At 41.2% G+C, this 18,460-nt stretch overlaps 2 protein-coding genes across 3 annotated transcripts; one reads left to right on the forward strand and one right to left on the reverse strand.

Annotated features, from left to right (window-relative positions):
- LOC110434453 (poly [ADP-ribose] polymerase 3) lies at positions 349-5,865 on the reverse strand. The gene is made up of 18 exons (XM_021458525.1): positions 5,517-5,865; positions 4,472-4,821; positions 4,179-4,374; positions 3,965-4,075; positions 3,814-3,871; positions 3,638-3,707; positions 3,356-3,530; positions 3,138-3,271; positions 2,800-3,040; positions 2,557-2,684; positions 2,326-2,402; positions 2,096-2,256; positions 1,803-2,012; positions 1,620-1,722; positions 1,428-1,510; positions 1,196-1,345; positions 920-1,102; positions 349-817 (listed from the first exon to the last, which is right to left on the reverse strand). Exons 1-18 carry the CDS (start codon positions 5,517-5,519, stop codon positions 746-748), a joined length of 2,505 nt encoding a protein of 834 aa, XP_021314200.1. The 5' UTR covers positions 5,520-5,865; the 3' UTR covers positions 349-745.
- On the forward strand, positions 9,879-17,458 carry LOC110434939 (probable sodium/metabolite cotransporter BASS4, chloroplastic). Of its 2 annotated transcripts, none has more exons than XR_002452524.1 (14): positions 9,879-10,152; positions 10,272-10,362; positions 10,832-10,939; positions 11,021-11,088; positions 11,370-11,448; positions 11,578-11,636; positions 11,728-11,796; positions 12,754-12,867; positions 13,577-13,598; positions 13,683-13,750; positions 14,277-14,362; positions 15,112-15,241; positions 16,242-16,941; positions 17,021-17,458. XR_002452524.1 is itself a non-coding variant. In XM_021459999.1 (14 exons), exons 1-14 carry the CDS (start codon positions 9,985-9,987, stop codon positions 17,087-17,089), a joined length of 1,233 nt encoding a protein of 410 aa, XP_021315674.1. In that variant the 5' UTR covers positions 9,883-9,984; the 3' UTR covers positions 17,090-17,458. The 2 variants fall into 2 exon arrangements, 1 of the variants encoding a protein (XP_021315674.1); XM_021459999.1 differs by having other exon boundaries at positions 9,883-10,152; positions 16,840-16,941.

Genomic DNA, 18,460 nt, shown 5'->3' on the forward strand with positions numbered 1-18,460 from the left:
CATTCAGTGCTAAACCATTCGTGCAGAAAATACTATTGACTAACTTTTTTTTAAAAAAAAAATAACTGGCAGATTAAACTAATAAATTCAAACTAATAAACTCAAGCGGACATGTAGGGAAGAAATTCAGGCAATGAGGCCGATGGAATATATCCTGCTCGAGATGCACACACAAGGAACACGTTCATTCAGTGCTAAACCAGATTCGTGCAGAAAATACTATTGACTAATTTTTTTAAGAAAAAAAATACCTGGCAGATTAAACTAATAAACTCAAGCGGACATGCTGTTCTTCAGTAGGGAAGAAATTCAGGCAATCAGGCCTATGGAACATAATCCTGCTCGAGATGCACACACAAGGAACATGTTTATTCAGTGCTAAACCAGATTCGTGCTAACTGCTAATAACATCCGACACGCACAAATATTTACATACTACTGCAGTCTGCAGCCGCAGCCACACGGCAGCACGTCCAGCCATCCAAGGGGCTTTTTAGCTAGGGTCACTAGCACTAACCAACTACACTACAAAGTACACCACACACACAGCCACGGCGATGGCTAAACCAGGAGGCAGCCCAAAATGAGACACAGGCACCTCACATTTCCACCCAACGCATCGCCGCTACCTCTCCCCACTAACAACTACTAGTACTACAGCACAAAAGCCAGATCACACTAACACTACAGGGTTGCAAAATGGGTCGCACGACCATCGTCTCCTAGGCACGCCACGAATACGACTTCACTCCTCGTCCGGCACCACCTCCATGTTCTGCTCCTCGTACTTCACCCCAACCAGGAAGCAGATGCTCACCTGCACGACATGAACCAGGTCACGGGTCGCAACAATGGCGGTCACCAAATCCACGAGCCACCCACCAGGGAGGTGAACACAACAACAATGAACAACACACACCTGCTTGGGGTCGTACACGGCATACTCGTTGTACTCGAGCGGGCCGTCCTTGTTCGCCGACGGCACCAGCTTGCCGCAGGGGACTATCACACCGTCCCTCCAGGAGATGTGCTCCGACTCGTCGGTCGTCTTCCTCCCGACGCCTTTCACGCCCATCTTCTTCTCTTCAAAGACTCGTGCCTCCTGTTTAGTGGTCATCAGAACAGATGGCTGGATCATTCAGAGCCTAGCTAGGACTAGGATGGGAGTGGCTGCTTCGAGACACTGAAGGCTCACCTCTGCGCCTGGTGTTCCGGTCACTTCTTTGATCTCCTCTCCTAGAGAGGCCACCGCCAGGACCAGGTACCCTTCTGGGCGGTCCACTGCAGTGAAGCCGTAGCGAGCAGCTTCAGCTGCTGCGTCTGAACAGACTATGGCTTTGCCAAACTGCAATGTCACACGAAATCACTTAACAGACCTCTCAAATCTCCTGTGAGTGCATGACATGATTTACCAATGGGTTACTTACCATGTACCCTGGCACAGGAAGATGACAGACAGCAGGAAGGAATCCTTTATGCAGGTGCCTAAGCAAGTTCGAGCTTCTAGTCCCTGTGCCAAAACAAGAAGGCCACATGTTAAGCTAGAATGAGAGTACATGCTTCAAAATCACGGTTAGCACTTATGATTCAAGATTTTGTGAATCGAGAAAGAAACATACCACACCAGAGAAGAATTTTGTTTGGCAGATTCTTTATTTTCTCGTAAGAAGGAAATGCACTGGATTCAACAGCATATATCCTCTCCACGGACACACCATAAACCTGCACCAAAGTTTTTATCATTGGACATGTTCCGTGGAAAAGGAATTAGGATCTACAGGCAGAGAAGTATGAGATCTTACCACATCCTCCACCTTGACAGGCTCGTATGTTTTCTCTAGGTACTTCAGAATCATCTTGTAGTCTTCTGAATCCTCAGTAACAGGATTGATCGAACAACCGAGCTTCTTGTAGCATTCAGACAGCGGATCATCCAAAGTCGAACTAAAGACATCCCCAATGAGATGAGATGCGTCGTTTATATCACGTACTGTCTCAAAACCTGATGCTACCTGCATCCACAAGAATTGTGAAAAATTCAACCAAGTAGATCAGATGACACAAAACAAAAGTATAGTGCATAACAATAACATACATTGTCAGCAATCTGCTCAAACCCCCTCATCGTGTACGGTCGAGTTGTGGGGAACAGAGTGAACCATTTGCTGCTGACTTCAGTCCAGAATGCATCTGCTTCTGGGCCAGACTCTGCCACTGACTCTGCATCTCCTCTTATCTGAAGCAGCATATCCTCCCCTGCCAGTTTGAACAATTGATTGATGATAAACTGCTAGATAGCGGAACCAGAAGCACTGAAGTTCTAACCTCTCTTCAGATGGAGATCAGTAAGCATCCCTATGGGAAGGTCAGGCAGGTCCTGGGCCATCTCCATCAAAGCATACCTGTCACATAAATTATTAAAATCAGGTTTCCATATTGCATCTGTTGTGCTGATTTCTCTAAGGAACACAGAACATTATATGACAATACCAACCGAAAGATTATATTTTTCAACTAGAACTTATAAAAAAAATAGTCTGTTCATCTATAGGGTACCTATAAATCTCTTGGCCACATAACTGTTTCACAAGGAAAGAAACAGAAGGATCAAGCTTGCAATGTGCTGCTGCAGAACCCAACTGACGAAGTGCTGCACCTCCATGACGCACATCTACACCAACATCCTGCCACAAGTTTGACATACAACACAGTTCTTGAGTCTATATGAGGAAGGACTAATAAGTAAACAAAAAACCTAAGCAACATCTTGAAATTAAATCTAGTGCAAGATCCAAGTACCATGTCCAAGGGATACATCTTCATACTCTTCTTCTCAAACTTCTTCTGCCTTTCCCAAGGCTCAAACTCATTTCCAGTAACCTCCTCAAATAGCCGAACAAATTCTTTAATAGCATCATTGATACGGCTACCAAAATCCTCCACTCGTTCCTCTGCCATCTGGTCATGACCAATTGGACCTTTCTTGTAGAATAGGTGCAAACGATTTTCAGGGACCATAATCAGCTGCATGATGCATAACCTGCATAGAAAAAAGTTCTGAAGTACACGAAGCAAAGTACAGTCCACAGAAAGCCATACCCCAATACACATGAGAAATTGAGAATACAAAAGCATACTCATTCATCTGGCATCCTAGATCGCATACAGCAAAAGCACAGTTGTAGATTATGCCATCCTTCTCAAAGACACATCCACCATCTTTCTCGAGTTTAGAGTCCTTGTGGACAGATCTCTTGCCAGCAAGTTTAACCTACCCAATCCAACCATTGCTATTGAGCAACTAAATAAATTTGTAACTGACAGATGCAAAATCAACTAGATTAAGGCAAAATACCTCTGCAGCTAAGGTCTCAATGGCCTCCTCACTTGGATCAAGTTGGCCCAGTGGGAGTCCTCGGCCTTCCGGAACAACATCAGAAACAATATCATAGGCAGCTAAAGGCTGAACTTCCTTCTTCTCAATACTATCAATTATCCAATTCTCACTAACAATAGGAGTTCCACGCTCCCTGTGCAGTATTAGTTGTCAAATTTAGTTCAAATGTGCTATCAATTTCTATGAGAACTTAAAGCAAGGAGCATGTAAAAAACAGAAGTATATTAGGCAAGGGATTACAGTGCTTCAGCGAATCCTCCAGAGCCACCTTTATCTCTCTCAGCTGGAGAAGCCACTACACAGGTAACCCCTGCGAACACAAATGCACCAGTATCATTAAGAATCTGTTGCCATACCCTCATCAAACATCATACAGTTCATACATGAGAGCTAATGGAGGAGCATATGATACACACCAAGCACGGAATTATTGACCTTCCCTCCATGTTTCATAATCTGCTCCTTGAAGTAACCCTAGCCATTTTCAGCATTAACAGAATTAAGGTTCATGAAGTTCAGCAGGACAGGTCTAACTGTCTAATAGATGAGGTTGTTCAAAGGCATTACATGTGAGCGTGACATCCGTCCAGACAAGGCAATCATCATGCCGGAGAAGATATGGGCCTCTTCATCAACATCACGTTTAGGGAACTCCTTTCCTTCATGTTGTTTCAGCCACTGCAAAATAATAAACAAAATGCAGATAGTATATGAGCATTTATTAACTAAACCATGCTCAATGCAGTGCTCAGTACTTATACTATGCAAATTGCAGTCTCACCTTGCGGATAAAATCATCTTTTATGTCATCAGGAACTTCTATAGGACCACTCCTCCTTGAAGGGTCGTTACTACTGAAAGTACAGCGTGCCCACTCGCTGTAGTTCCCAGTGCACCTGTATTTCCACCCCTTAAATTCAAGCTGACCACCACATACTGGGCACTTCTCGAGAGGCCCATAGAACATCATATCCTCACTGCAGGCATGAGAAAATTCAGACATTCCATTTAGCATGTGAATGAGGAGGTTCTAGTTGCAAATAAAGAACTCCAGTTTCAGCAAAAGTTCAGTACCATCTTAGAACGACTGCATCCTCCGATCCAGAAGCATCTTGCTCATTGGCTTCAAGGATATTGCGCATGTCGTCCAGGGAGAGGTGTTCTCCTAGGGCCTTGCAAAACTCTGCAAAGTCTCTTGCGGCAGCTTCCCTCCCATTGGGCTCAGATTCATCAGCTTTGAGCTTCTTGCTCTTCGTTGGTGCCTCTGATTCCCCGTCTTGCCCTTTATTGTCCACAGGCTTTTTGTTCTTGGAGGGCACATGCTGGCCCCTTTCCTGGTCTTCATTCTCTGATTTCTGCTTTTTTGAGGCGACCTTGCCTTCTTCCTGGGCAACTGCGTGCACCCGCGATCTCGTCTCGTGCACCTCCAAGAATAGAGTTCAGACTTTAGTCAGACAAGAATATTGAGAAACTACATGACAGAATGGGTAGAAAGAAAATGCCACAGCTAAATATAACAGAAGAACTAATTAAAATGTTAGATTTCGGGTATGTACCACAATGATCTTTCATCAAACATAAGAAGGTTTGCAGTTGATCTATTCGAGATGGATGCTTTGGACGGAAACTAACAGTTTTTCCCACTCTGAATGGAAATATACGACTGGCAGTTCTAACATAATGGGCACATCTAATCTGACAGGCAAAAAGTAGCAAAATTTACACAGATCAATGAGCAAACTTTTCGGTGCAAGTTAAAGAATTGGAACTACTCATGATTGCTGAGATAATCTTAGGTACAGTTACAACTAAGGGCATTTCAGATCAGCGGATGCTGAACAAATGAAACAGTGAGGTGTACACTTGTCATCGATTGGCGAACCATGCTAGCGGCCACAGTCAAATAAGGCACATTCCCGTGACATCCAATCTAACTTGTGCAAAAATAGACACCAAGAACCACGCATCCACCTATTTCGACCCAACAAAACAAACAATGACAGCGAGCGAACATGTAACTGCGTAGTAGTTTACTACTGTACTTCACAGAACAATGAAAAAGACCTAGATGAGAGCAATGTTCGTGGGCAAGGACGAGCAGGGAGAAGACGGAGCTGACCATGGCGACCGGACGAGAAGAAACCGTCAGCAAGAAGCATCAGAGTCTAGAACGTCCTCTATCGCTGGGGATAAATAGGCGCGGCGGCGGGACCGGGTGGTGGGGGATTGGATGCGGAGGGGGGAAGGGCAAGAGGGTGTCTGGGTGTCGCCGCGGCTGAGCTCCAGCTGTCGCCATGCCCGCCTGCCTCTGCGACACGTCGCCTGCCGCCCCCGCTCACATGCAGAGCGCTTCGGGCTCCGTGAGCCGGGAGGGACACGAAGCGGGGGTATGTGGCCGCCTTGCCGTGTGGGAGGGCGCCGAGGGGAAGCGGTGGAGCGGTCGGAAGGAGGGAGAGCGGTGGCGGCACCAGCAGGCTCGAGTGCGTATGTTGGCACAGTAAACCTCGCAAGGACTGTACGACACATCTGTTTGAGCTGCGATTAAGGCCTTGTTTAGTTACAAATTTTTTACAAAATATATAATATATTATTTTTGTTTGTATTTAACAAATATTATTTAATCATGGACTAATTAGATTTAAAAGATTCGTCTCGTAAATTACAGGTAAATTATGCAATTAATTATTTTTTAATTTATATTTAATGTTTTTATGCATGTGCCGTAAGATTTGATATGATGAAGAATCTAAAAAAGTTTATAAAATTCTTTAGGAACTAAACAAGGCTTGGGTGAAAAATTTTGAGTTTGAATATTATAGCACTTTTGTTTGTATTTTATAATTATTATTAATTATATACTAACTAGAATCAAAAAATTCACTTTATAAATTATAGATAAACTGTGTAATTAGTTTTTATTTTTTATTTACATTTAATATTTCATATATCCATCGAGGATTCGTTGTGATTAGAAATTTTAAATTTTTTTGGGATTGTGAGGTGAACTAGGGAGCGACCGTTTGGTTCGGTGACAACTGACAAGGCTGAACGGCTCTAGTTCCTCCTTTGTTGATCGATCTCGTTCAGCAGCGAGTGATCTCAGACGTTTGCTCGCTTGAACCTTCAGCGAGAATCAGTGATCCTTTTTCTAGTTAGGCCTTGTTTAGTTTCCAACTTAAAAGTTCTCACCTATTACATCGAATGTTTGGACATATGCATGGACAAATGTTTAGACACATGCATGGAGTATTAAATATAGATAAAAAATAAACTAATTACACAGTTTAGTTGAAAATTATAAGATGAATCTTTTAAGCCTAGTTAGTATATGATTAGCCTTAAGTGCTATAGTAACTTACATGTGCTAATGATAGATTAGTTAGGCTTAATAAATTCGTCTTGCAGTTTCTAGCCGAATTATGTAATTAGTTTTTTATTAGTATCTGAACATCTCTTCGTATATCCTATAAAACATCCGATGTGACACTCAAACTTTTTCTCTCTCCAACTAAACAAGGCCTAAATTAATATTTGTCAGGCATCAGCATGCTACTTTTATATTACTCACAATTTGATTTTAGTCTACTAGTTCTAGTTTTGTAGTACCTCTCCATTATCAGCCTGCATCTCTGCACTAATCTTCATCACCACTTCCTCAACACATATCTCTACTATTCTAGTTCTAGTTTTTGTGGTACCTCTCCATTATCAGCCTGCATCTCTGCACTAATCTCTACTATCCCACCATCCGTATGATAAAAGCCATAACTCTCAAGATACCTATTTACCCTAACAATCCTAAGGTTCTTCCCGCATAGGCAAACTGGACACGTCATCTCGAAAAATTTGATTGGTCCAGCTCAGGGCACATGGCCGTTTGCCCACGTCGCCATATCCACACAAATCTTGGCCCCAGCCCCGTTCTCTCCTCATCAATCAACCCTTACACTAGAAACTGGGATGTTAAACTGGTTCGTGATACTTTTTGGGCCGGAAATGCTGACCTAATCCTTGTTTTTCCCATCCATCAGGGCCGAGAGAATATTCTTGCCTGGCACTTTGATAAGCATGGTGCTTTTAGTGTAAAGAGTGCATATAAAGTAGCTCGGGAAGATCGAGTAGGTGTGCAAACAACGGCGGCAAACAGGAGAGCAACAACAGGAAACAACAGAGTTTGTGGAAATCATTCTGAAAGCTGAAGTGCCCGAACAAGATAAAGCACTTCTTTTGGCGATTTGCTCATAATAGTCATCCTTTGCGTTGCAACCTGGTGAATCGAGGGATGAAGATTGATACCTGTTGTCCAGTTTGCAATCATAACAGTGAAGATGGTGCTCACTTTTTCTTCAAATGTCAGTCTGCTGTACATCTATGGGGATTATTAGGACTGGAAACTGAAAGAGCTCAACTGGCGCTGGCGCTGATTCAGTCTGCCTAGGAAGTGGTTGAGGCTATACTGAAGGCCACAGAAAAGAGGAAGACTTTGATGATCATGCATTGTGGTTCACTTGGTCTGAACGGAATGCAATTAGGGAGGAGGGAAGACGGAGAAGCTCCCAGGTACTCGCGAGATGTGTAGAACAGTATGCAAAGGAGAATGAATTTTCAACTACCACCAGCACTCATCTGAACCAAATCCGACAACAGGGGAGATGAGTCAGACCACCGATGGATACCTTGAAACTCAATTGTGATGCTGCTTTTTTCGCGGAAATACACAGCGGTAGTTGGGGAGTGATCATCAGGGATGCTGATGGCGATGTGGTGAACATTGGAAGAGGGAGGGTTAATAACCTCAATAACCCATTCCATGCGGAACTCATTGCATGTCTCCAAGGGATTCAGCTAGCGGTGAACATGGACATAGACCATATCATTGTTGAAACTGATGCACAGGAGGTTATCAAGACTGTAAACTCCAGGGAATATGATGATTCAGCTGTCAACCACATGATAGCTGAAATCAAGTCGCTATTAGGATCAAATTTTCTTAACCATGAGTGCGTTTTTGTGAGTCGTGATTGTAATCAAGCTGCACATAATTTGGCGGCTTTGGGGTAGTTCTGCACTGAGGGTGAGGTTTTAGTGACTAGCTCCTTATCCGAAAATATCTGTAATTGTTGCTAACGATTTGTTAGCCAATGAGTAATGAAAGTTCATAGTTTCAAAAAAAACACCGCCCTCCTCCTCCGAAAGCCTCTCGTCTCCTCCGCTGCCTGCCCTCACCATCTGACCTCGCGCGTGGCACGGCGGCCGCAGAGCCTTGCAGCACTCCGCAAGGGCAGCGGAGAACTAAAATGATCAGGTAGGTTTCTTTTTATCTAAAAAAACATGTCCTCATGAATCCAAGATTCAGCAATATCTCCACGCACATATAATAGCGATCCATCGACGTTGTTAAAAGCCTCACCAAAGTGAAATCTAATCGCAATTTCATTTAGATTATCCATCGAGCCAAAGAAATACAAGTTCTCAAAACTCGTTCCTACCTAAAAAAATGCACGTGTTCATCCTTCATGCTCAATCAATCCGCCAAGATCACAACTCCTAGCCCTAATTAACAGCGGTAAGAAAACGACAATCTCACTTACGCAAAAATATAATGCCATCTGCCGCTGAGAAATAAAAAATGGAGGAGGGCGGTATTACAAGTAGCAAGCCGAACCTGATCACTGTGCAACAATTCCAATCATCGAAGTGTCCTCCCGATCATCACCATGCCGCTTCCGTTCCCGGAGAGATAGAAGATAGTTCGGAGAGAACGATGAAGTGGATTTGAGCGGATGGAGGGTGAGAGAAGGTAGGAGAAGCTAAGGAGGCGTATTTGTAGGCTGGTGTGTCTTCGCCTGCCAATCTAGAGCGTCACATAGGTAAATCAGGTGTCCAAATCAGCCTATCCCCTTTTTGTCCTATAATAAAACATATTTTTAAAATTAAGATAACTTAATAAAATCCTAAAATAACGAATGTTTCTATAAAATTAATACCAATTAAGGTGTTTCTTCTCAAAATATAGTTTTCTTTTTAATAAACTTTGCTAAATCTAGACATTGTCATCCATAGAATATATTATATTTTAGTATAAATTGTAAAAGTCAAAGCACACTATTTCAGTACAAATTGAGGCCTTGTTTAGATACACCCAAAAACCCAAAACTTTACAAGATTTTCCATCACATCGAATCTTGCGGCACATGCATGGAACATTAAATATAGATAAAAAAGATAACTAATTGCACAGTTTATCTGTAAATCACGAGACAAATCTTTTAAGCCTAGTTGCTTTATGATTGGATAATGTTTGTCAAATAAAAACAAAAGTGCTACAGTGTTAAAATCCAAAAAGTTTTTGGATCTAAACAAGGCTGAGTATGTGGTAAAATGTGGTTTAATGTGATGAATACGTAAGATAGGAGTTTAAGTAAGCCATAAATTTTAGAAGTCACTGCACGATATGTAGGAGGATTATTTAGATTTTTTTTTTCATTTCTCCAAACGTTCCGCCGGAGCCCGGTCTCCAGTTGTGGCCACGCGCACGGGGTTCTCCCTTTTGCTTGTTTGCTCTCGTCTCCGCCTCCGATTCTGCGATGATAACCCACCATCCCTCCCTGCTCCGCCCATCTATCCTCACCCACCGTGCCGGCGTCCTCGGTCGGCGCCCAACACTGAACGCCTTCCTGTCCACAACCGTCGCCTCCGCTACGCCGCCTCTCCGCTTGCGGTCTCTGCGCGCCACCGCCGGTGGAACTTCGCCGGTAACAACCAAATCGAAACCCCCCCTCGGGTTCTCTGCTACTCCTTGGGCCCATGCTTCGATTCAGCTGCAAATGCGTAGTTACCCGAAAAAAGTTGTAAATGCCTACTTGCTCCGCAGGTCAGTGGCGATGGAGGCAAACGCGCGGTGCCGCCTCCCACGCTTGGGGCCGCCCTGCTCGGCTTCGTGCGTAGCAACTTCCTCCCGCTTGGTGAGTTCCCGCTTGTATGCGATCCCAGCTGGTGCTTAATCATCTTCATATCTATGGCCTATGGGCGATTTTGTACTGCTGTTTCTGTATGTAATGCCAAATATGCAATGCTTGCCTTAATTGTGCAGTTGGACTGATGTACTCCACGACCCAAACTAGGCACATTTGACAATGCTTCAATGCATTATTAGCTCCAAATCCAAAATAGCCTTTGCATCTGTGCCATCCTGAATTTCTACTGTAAAAAGCAGAAACATAGTGGATTAGCGAGGATGGGTTTGTTTCTAGAGTGCAGAAAATTTGTGTGTAAATCAAGTATGTCTGCTGTTAAAAAGTTGAAGGTGCTGTGTAGAGAGTACTCCTATGTCTATAATTGCTTTCACATTATCGTTATGTATTTAACAAGAGCATGCAAATGTCTCTGGTTTTGAACTTTCATGGACTGATTTGTGTCTTCCCCATTGATAAGCTCTCATTGGTGGGATCATATTGGGTCTCCTAGATCCTACTCTTGGATGCCTTGCTCACAAATACTCCCTGTCAAAGTACGGCACTTTTGGGATATTTGTTATCTCAGGTTCGGTTGCGTAACCTATTCGTGTGAATCCTTGTTCTATTACTTCTGTGTGCTGCTGATAGCTTCCTCTTGGCTGCATAGGACTGACCCTACGCACTAGGGAGCTTGGTGCAGCATTAGAAGCTTGGCCTGCTGGACTATATGGACTAGTATGATCTTATGTTTGTTCTGTGGCTGTCAGACTTGCATGTTCTAATATCATTCTGTGGCACAACTATTAGTATGTTGGAATAAAGTTCTCACTCCCAATTGATCCAAGGCATAATTCAAGGAAATTCCATGCCATTGAATTTCTGGCATTTATTTCTTACTAGGAGTACTAATTGCCTTTCTTGTTGTTTTTGGGATACCAGTTCCCATACTTCTGTTAGTCATCAATAGAGCACCCTCAATAAGTTTGCTAATGTCTTATATTATTGTATAATTGCAGGGATCTATTTTGCTGTTTACACCCTTTCTTGCTCAGTTTATTATGCAAGTTCAGTTCTCCCCTCGTGAATTTATCACTGGTAAATGGGCCAAGCACATGCCTGCTTTTCATGATGGATTTTCTGTTTTCATCCCATCATTTTTTTGTTGCCATGTGATTAACTCATACTTTTGTGCTCCTTATAGCTTTTTTTTTGGGCATCTTACAGGGTTAGCTATATTTTGCTGCATGCCAACAACACTATCAAGTGGAGTCACACTAACACAGGTACCACTTAATACTTATCCCTACTATCTACTAACATGTAATACCACATACTAGCATTGCAATCTAATAAAATATTTTTACCACCATGCAGCTTGTTGGCGGTAACTCTGCACTTGCTCTTGCAATGACAGTTGCATCCAATTTACTTGGTATTATAATTGTAAGCAAAATTTTTCTGTAATTTTTTGTTTATAGGCAACTGACATAAGTAATTAACTAACCCAATACATTATTACAGGTTTAACTTTGTTGTTTATAGTTATGAAGGCCTTGTTTAGTTCCCAAAAAATTTTGCAAAATTTTTCAGATTCCCCGTCATATCGAATCTTTAGACGTATGCATGAAGTATTAAATATAGACGAAAATAAAAACTAATTGCACAGTTTGGTCGGAATTGACGAGACAAATCTTTTGAGCCTAGTTAGTCCATGATTGGACAATTTTTGTCAAATACAAACGAAAGTGCTACAGTGTCGATTTTCCAAAATTTTTTGGAACTAAACAAGGCCCAAAGTTCTTGAATATAAAATGCTGATCAGCTGATGGTAGCAAGATGTTACTTTTCTTGTGTTTCAAGCCGAGTGTGATTGCAATCATGTAGTTCTTTTTTGTTTTACATGTAAAATGACTATCCAGTTATCCACTGACATGATAGTTTATGAAATTTGGGTATGACCCACCAGTCCTCAAACATGCCAAAAAAAACTGGATTATAGACTAAATTATTGTAAATGTTAAATATATTTTTCTATAAACTTGGTCATAGTTAGAAAGTTTGACTCAGGACAAAACCAAAATGACTTCAATTTTGAAACTGGCTGAGTTTTTTTACTAGTAGTTTTTAGTAAAGTAATTGTTGGTCAAGACTTGTTCAAATGAAGTAGTTAGATAAGTTTGACTCAGTACAAAGCTAAATCGACATAAAATTTTAAATCGGCTGTGCATTTTTTTACTAGTAGTTTTTAATAAAGTAATTGCTGGTCAAAGGCTAATTTCAAACGGTGGATGTCTGGATTATGAGTGAGTTTTTTTTTTCTATGTAAAATAATTTCTTGAAAGGTGAAAAAACATTCTATGCTGAGCAATCTGGTCATTCTTCTTTGTGATATGGAATCAGGTACCTCTTTCTCTTGCAAAATACATTGGCACTGGTGTTGGGGTTTCCTTGCCTACTGAGCAATTATTCAAAAGTCTGGTCACCAGCCTTCTAATCCCTCTTATTATAGGGAAGGTATGTGGTTATTCATATCTTTGTACTCCATGTCATACCTTACTATTTCATCTCAATACAATAGTACTGCACCCATTATGTCCAGATCTCCTATCAGTTTAATCTTTGGATGTAAAAACAACAGGGTTTATTCTGAGTCTCATGTAACTACCTTTCGTGATCAATATAATCTAGTAAGCATGATTTGTTTGTCGGATGTTTAGGAGCACAATTTAGGTGAGATCTTCATTTCTTTTAGTAGGATGTGTTATCAGTCATGAATCACCTGACAATATACAAAGGATAATTTGAACTCCTCTAACTTAAGTGCTTATAATGTTTTTCTGTTTAGGCCTTGTTTAGTTCGCAAAAAATTTCAAGATTCCCCGTCACATCGAATCTTTGGTCGCATGCATGGAGCATTAAATATAGACGAAAATAAAAACAAACTGCACAGTTTACCTGTAATTTGTGAGATGAATCTTTTGAGCCTAGTTACTCCGTGATTGGACAATGTTTGTCAAATAAAAACGAAATGATACAGTAGCCAAAAACAAAAAATTTCGCGAACTAAACAAGGCTTTAATTTTGAATTTACTCTCTCTGTTTCTCATAAACAAGAAACAATTGAATTCACCATCTATCCCCATGTTTTCCTTAAAGACTATAGTGCCATCTTGAAATATCTGAGGCTTCCTGGAGACACTTATGATGGTTTGTTCTTTGTCAGGTTGCTCGAGAAACCTCAAAAGGTGTGCAAACTTTAATATCTTCCAGTTTTTGACAGTCACTCCAGGTTATTAATGTTAATTATCATTCATGCATCTCTTATTTAGGTATTGCTGATTTTGTTGATGGAAATCGACAAGGCTTTTCAGTTGCAAGTGCTGTTCTCCTCAGCCTAGTATGTCTCTAATTCGAAACATATGCCAGTTGTCATGTTCTTTACTTGCTCTGTAAAAAATGTTGCTGGTAGTCACGATAACTCATAACAAGTGAAGAAAACCGTTTTATTTTTTTTTGATATAATCAGTAGTATCTGGCTCCCTTGATTTGTCCTTCAGCATGTCATGCTTTTGGGTTCATATACGTAGTGTTTCCAGCCCAATTAGCCAGCCCTTTTTTTGGCAAAGCGAGTACAAGAGGCAACTGATGCATGCATAAACCTATCCTGCATGAAGTATTGAAGTTTATCAATACTGACTACTGAGTATCTGGGCTCTGTGTTGATCCAATCATATAACAAGAGAAATACAGAAATCAACTTTCAAGTTCAAATAGAGCATAACTGATAGCGTCTTGGTGTGGGAGAAAGATTTCTGGAGTTGCGCTTTAGTTCATGTTGCTTTTGTAGTTTGCATCAATACATTGCAAGTCTGCATGCCTTGTGATCTATATGGACTTTAGTTCTGAAACATTTCATGTGACAGGTCCCATGGATTCAAGTAAGTAGATCAAGATCACTGATCTTATCTGTTCAAGTAAAATCCTTTGCTGTTGCCGTTACTATTGGAGTGTACGTTTACCATCTAAGCTTATCACAGTGAGAATGTTTGTGAATCTTGTTATGTGGATGTGGATGCAAATGTTTAAGGGTGAATGAAGATTAATCCAATTTTGTCTTGTTCTCTATCTGTGAAAAGCTCATGTCTTTGTTATGTTTTGCCTTGATTACTGCACAAGTATTGTGCTTGAAGCCTTGAACTGCTATTCTTCTCAGTTACCTATCAAACTATCATTGCTGTTTCAACTTTATGAAAATCTTTATGTTCTAAATTTGTCTAAGGAATCAACTTCCTCCTAACATTCAGTGTGATGCATGAGTAGACAACTATTCTTTTTGTTTTCAAAACATTCGACTTTACTGATAGGCACACTTGCTAAGATGCTGATCCAGATGGCAGTTTGATATATCAAGCAACCTACTGTTATTCAGTTCATCTGTCATGTTGAAGTAGTGTTAACTGTATACTTATTCTGTTGTTGCTGTCTTGTTTGGGGTTTCACACTAGATTGTAACACTTGCTACTCCAATTTCACAGCCTTACTAAATAACCATCAGTCAGGATTGAGTCAATACTCCCTGTCCCGATAAAACAGAAAAGAACTAATGGGACTACCCTTCTTCAATAGTTCTTAACTGATTCCTTGCTTGTCAATGGTGTTGCTTAGTCTTTTCTTTTCTTTGCCTCCAATATAAATTGCAGCGTTGTTGTATCTTCAGCTACACCTTAATATCTAACATGGGCACATTTCTTTTCACAGGCTTCTTCATCTTGCTCTGCTGGCTTTCAATGCTGCAATGTTGGAGATCTTGTCACGTCTTGAACAGAAAGGGGAGTCAGTCTTTGCAAAGAAAGAGTATGCACGAGCTGTCATTTTGGTGGCTAGTCAGGTCAGTCTTTATCATCACTAAAAGAAATAGAAAGCCTGTCTGATATGGCATCTAGCCGAGGGCCAAGGTTGTCAACTGTTACTGTCATGCTTTGGATTGCAGTGCAGTCTGTAGTGTGAGGTGGGTGGTCTAGAGGGGTCTTCTAACATAATCCAAACTTATGTGCAAGCCTGTAAGGCAGTGCTTAAGTCAGCGAGCAAGCCGAAGACAAGTGATTTTTTTGCTAGCTAACCTTTACCACACCTAGGATGTTTTCAAAACAGTGGTGACTATTTAGGATGCTTTTCTAAGGGTTTTCATGTTTCCACCGAATAGGGGGTTTGAACTGAATATTTTACTGCGCTTCTGTCCATTGCTGGCCAGTTACCGCAAGAATGGCCACCCATCTATTACTGGATTAGAAGCAGCTTGGGAAACCTTCTTGGAAGGAAATCTATTTTTGGCCATTGAACTATCGCCTGAGTCTGATTTTGGCCATCCAACTCCAAAATCAGATATCCATGACCATTGAACTATTAAAACCAGACAACTTTTGCCATAGTTCTGGTTTCAAAGGTGTTTTTCCTATATGTGTGTTTTTTTAAAAATGTGATTTAATATTAAAAAATCATTACTTATTCATTTTAAATAAAAAATATGAGACCAGTACGAAACATTTTTCTAAAAGTGTAATATATATATTAGTGCTCTACTTAGAGTTATTTGGATCTTACTTGTTCCTGTTTCTAGTGTTTTATTGCTCGTAGACGTGACCGTTATTTATTAAAAATAGCGTTTGCGCTATATTAGACCAACAGACCAACGAAAAGGATCTAATGGATTCCGAGTACATGGATCATAAAGGTGACACCAACCTTGCAGATGCCATGCTCCCCCACATATAGATCAGTGGCGAAGCTAGAACAAATTAGAGGGTGGTGTGTTTTTCTTATAGGTGTGAAAATTTAAGCAGCAAACATGGTGAAATTTGATCCTAATACTGGTTTTCCAAATTTTGCAGGTGCATCTGTACCCACCAGCCACAACTTAGCTTCGCCACTGATATAGATCCTACTTAGGCATTGCATAGCTACTGCTTTACTTTATTTTGATTGCATGACTAGGTAATAGGTTTCAAATAAGACAGGGGCTCAAACATCATGCAATCAACTAATCAAGCAATCAACATAAAGTAAATCCGAAAATGATAATTTAAATAAATGACAGTGGTAACTATGAGCAATAAAACAATAGCAACAAGAACAAGTACAAGATCTAAGTAACTCTGAATAGAGCACCAATAGATAGATTATATTTCTAGAAATACATTGGTACCAGTTTTGTTAATTTTCAATTTAAAATGGATTATTTATGAATTTTTAGAGATTGAACCATATTTTTATTATTTTAGGACAATGCATATATAGGGGTAAAACCACCTTGAAACATGGTTGAGGGCCAAAGTTGTCCCACCTTTAATACTTCAATGGCCAACAATATCTGTTTGAATCCAATTTGTTATTGAAATTGTTCCAAAACACTAGTAGGTAAAGATGAAGTTGCTATTTGGCTTTCATGGCATGAAAATATTTTAGCTGGCTTTCTTCTTATTCCTGTAGAAAACGTTGCCAGTGTTGGTTGCTGTGGTTGAGCAGCTTGGAGGAGCGTTCGGGGAGTCTGGATTTCTGGTCATCCCTTGTGTTGCTGCACACATTAACCAGGTTCTTATTGCAAATACATTATTGCTATGTCACTTGCATTCTCTTAGGGGTCATTTCTAATGTCTGCAACACTCTGCAGATCATTATTGATTCTATCATAGTAAATTGGTGGCGCCAGAAGGATCAACAATTTACTTCTGCAAAGTAACTGCAGAATTCAATTTCGGTGTGTAACACAGGGAATCAGTCAGTCAGGAGCTCTTAATGTTTATCTCATGACGCCAAAGCAAAATGAGATATACATGTTCAGTTGTTTGGAACGAAAGCAGTCATATCGAGATTATTTTACACAGAATTGCTTTCGTGCCTGAAGAAACGATATTATGTCTTTCCTCCACAATCTTCAGATTTCTTCCTCTCAAGGTTTTTGGATAGTTGAATAAAAAAATGAAAAATGTAATTGTACTTGTCATGCAGGAAGTTCAGTAAAAGGAAGAATTGCTGACTGCAAAGCTGAATTTGTGAAGATCATTATACGCTTTAATTTCATAGTATCCTTCGGACTGATCTTACTTCAGTTTTTCTCATCACCCTCTGGGTGGCCATTGAGGCCCATTCCACGGTACTAACTTTTCTTTATGTGGGTGGTAATAAACCTTCCAAAGTATAATGGATTCTGGGAGCCATGGCAACAGCAGCTGGCCTGTAGAGCAGCAATACTATTGTGTTTAGGAGGTGACTGGAGCAGATAACTGTGGGATGGTACTCCCTCATCTAGCCACAATTATGTTGCAATCTAACCTCCTATTAACTATCGCTTTCTTGTTCAGATCATCCAACATATCCATTTCATTTCAGAGTACAGTCTTCTGTGGTGTTGGTGATCATAGCCGAATGCTGATCCTACTCAATTTGTACAAAGCTCGTGACCATTGTGACCGGCAATTTTTACGGACAGCCTCCAAGTCGCAGGTTTTCCGGTACTAGATAACATCAGGTTACACTGGCAACGGTACATCTTTCTTTGGGCAAAAAGCTGGGATGTGGGATGAGAGATTCCAGCTTGCTGTTGCCGCCTTTGACAATTATTTGGGCAAAAGCTGTGGTATGTACGAGAGATTCAGCCTGCTGTTGCCTTTGACGAGATGCAGTGTGCCCTGATTGGTCACCTGGTGTACGGGCCCTCGAGGACACGAGTCGTGGATGGACAGATGGTGTCGTGCTGGTGCAGTGGACATGGACGGATCCGTGGGGCATGCGCCAGGAGCCGACATCTATGTGCTGCTGTTCTAGGGTCCTGTTGGAGGAGAACAAAGGCTCCGGTGCTGGTACTTGCAGTGCAGGGCAACTTGGTACCATTGACACATGGGCTTGTACACACATATGATCATCTCCAGCTTGTACTGTTAACTGTTGTGTCCTGTGCCGACAGCTGTTGCCCACTTTCCTTTGTACAGAAAGAAGTGTTAACTGGAGCAGCAAGCATATCTGATGCTCCACGGTAGCATATTCCAGCCATGCCAAATATCGATCGGCTACCATGTAAGGTCAGTACTGTTGATCGAAGCCAGCAGGAGCG

Source organism: Sorghum bicolor, chromosome 4 (genome assembly GCF_000003195.3).
Source record: "Sorghum bicolor cultivar BTx623 chromosome 4, Sorghum_bicolor_NCBIv3, whole genome shotgun sequence".
Classification (NCBI taxonomy): domain Eukaryota; kingdom Viridiplantae; phylum Streptophyta; class Magnoliopsida; order Poales; family Poaceae; genus Sorghum; species Sorghum bicolor.

Coding starts and splice junctions, on each gene's coding strand:
- LOC110434939 (XM_021459999.1), top strand. CDS start 9,985: ATGATAACCCACCATCCCTCCCTGCTCCGCCCATCTATCCTCACCCAC. Junction 11,797..12,753: donor ATTTACTTGGTATTATAATT/GTAAGCAAAATT, acceptor ATATGGAATCAG/GTACCTCTTTCTCTTGCAAA. Junction 14,363..15,111: donor GTTGCCGTTACTATTGGAGT/GTACGTTTACCA, acceptor TTCTTTTCACAG/GCTTCTTCATCTTGCTCTGC.
- LOC110434453 (XM_021458525.1), bottom strand. Junction 4,076..4,178: donor AAGATGATTTTATCCGCAAG/GTGAGACTGCAA, acceptor ATTATTTTGCAG/TGGCTGAAACAACATGAAGG. Junction 3,272..3,355: donor TTGAGACCTTAGCTGCAGAG/GTATTTTGCCTT, acceptor TGGATTGGGTAG/GTTAAACTTGCTGGCAAGAG.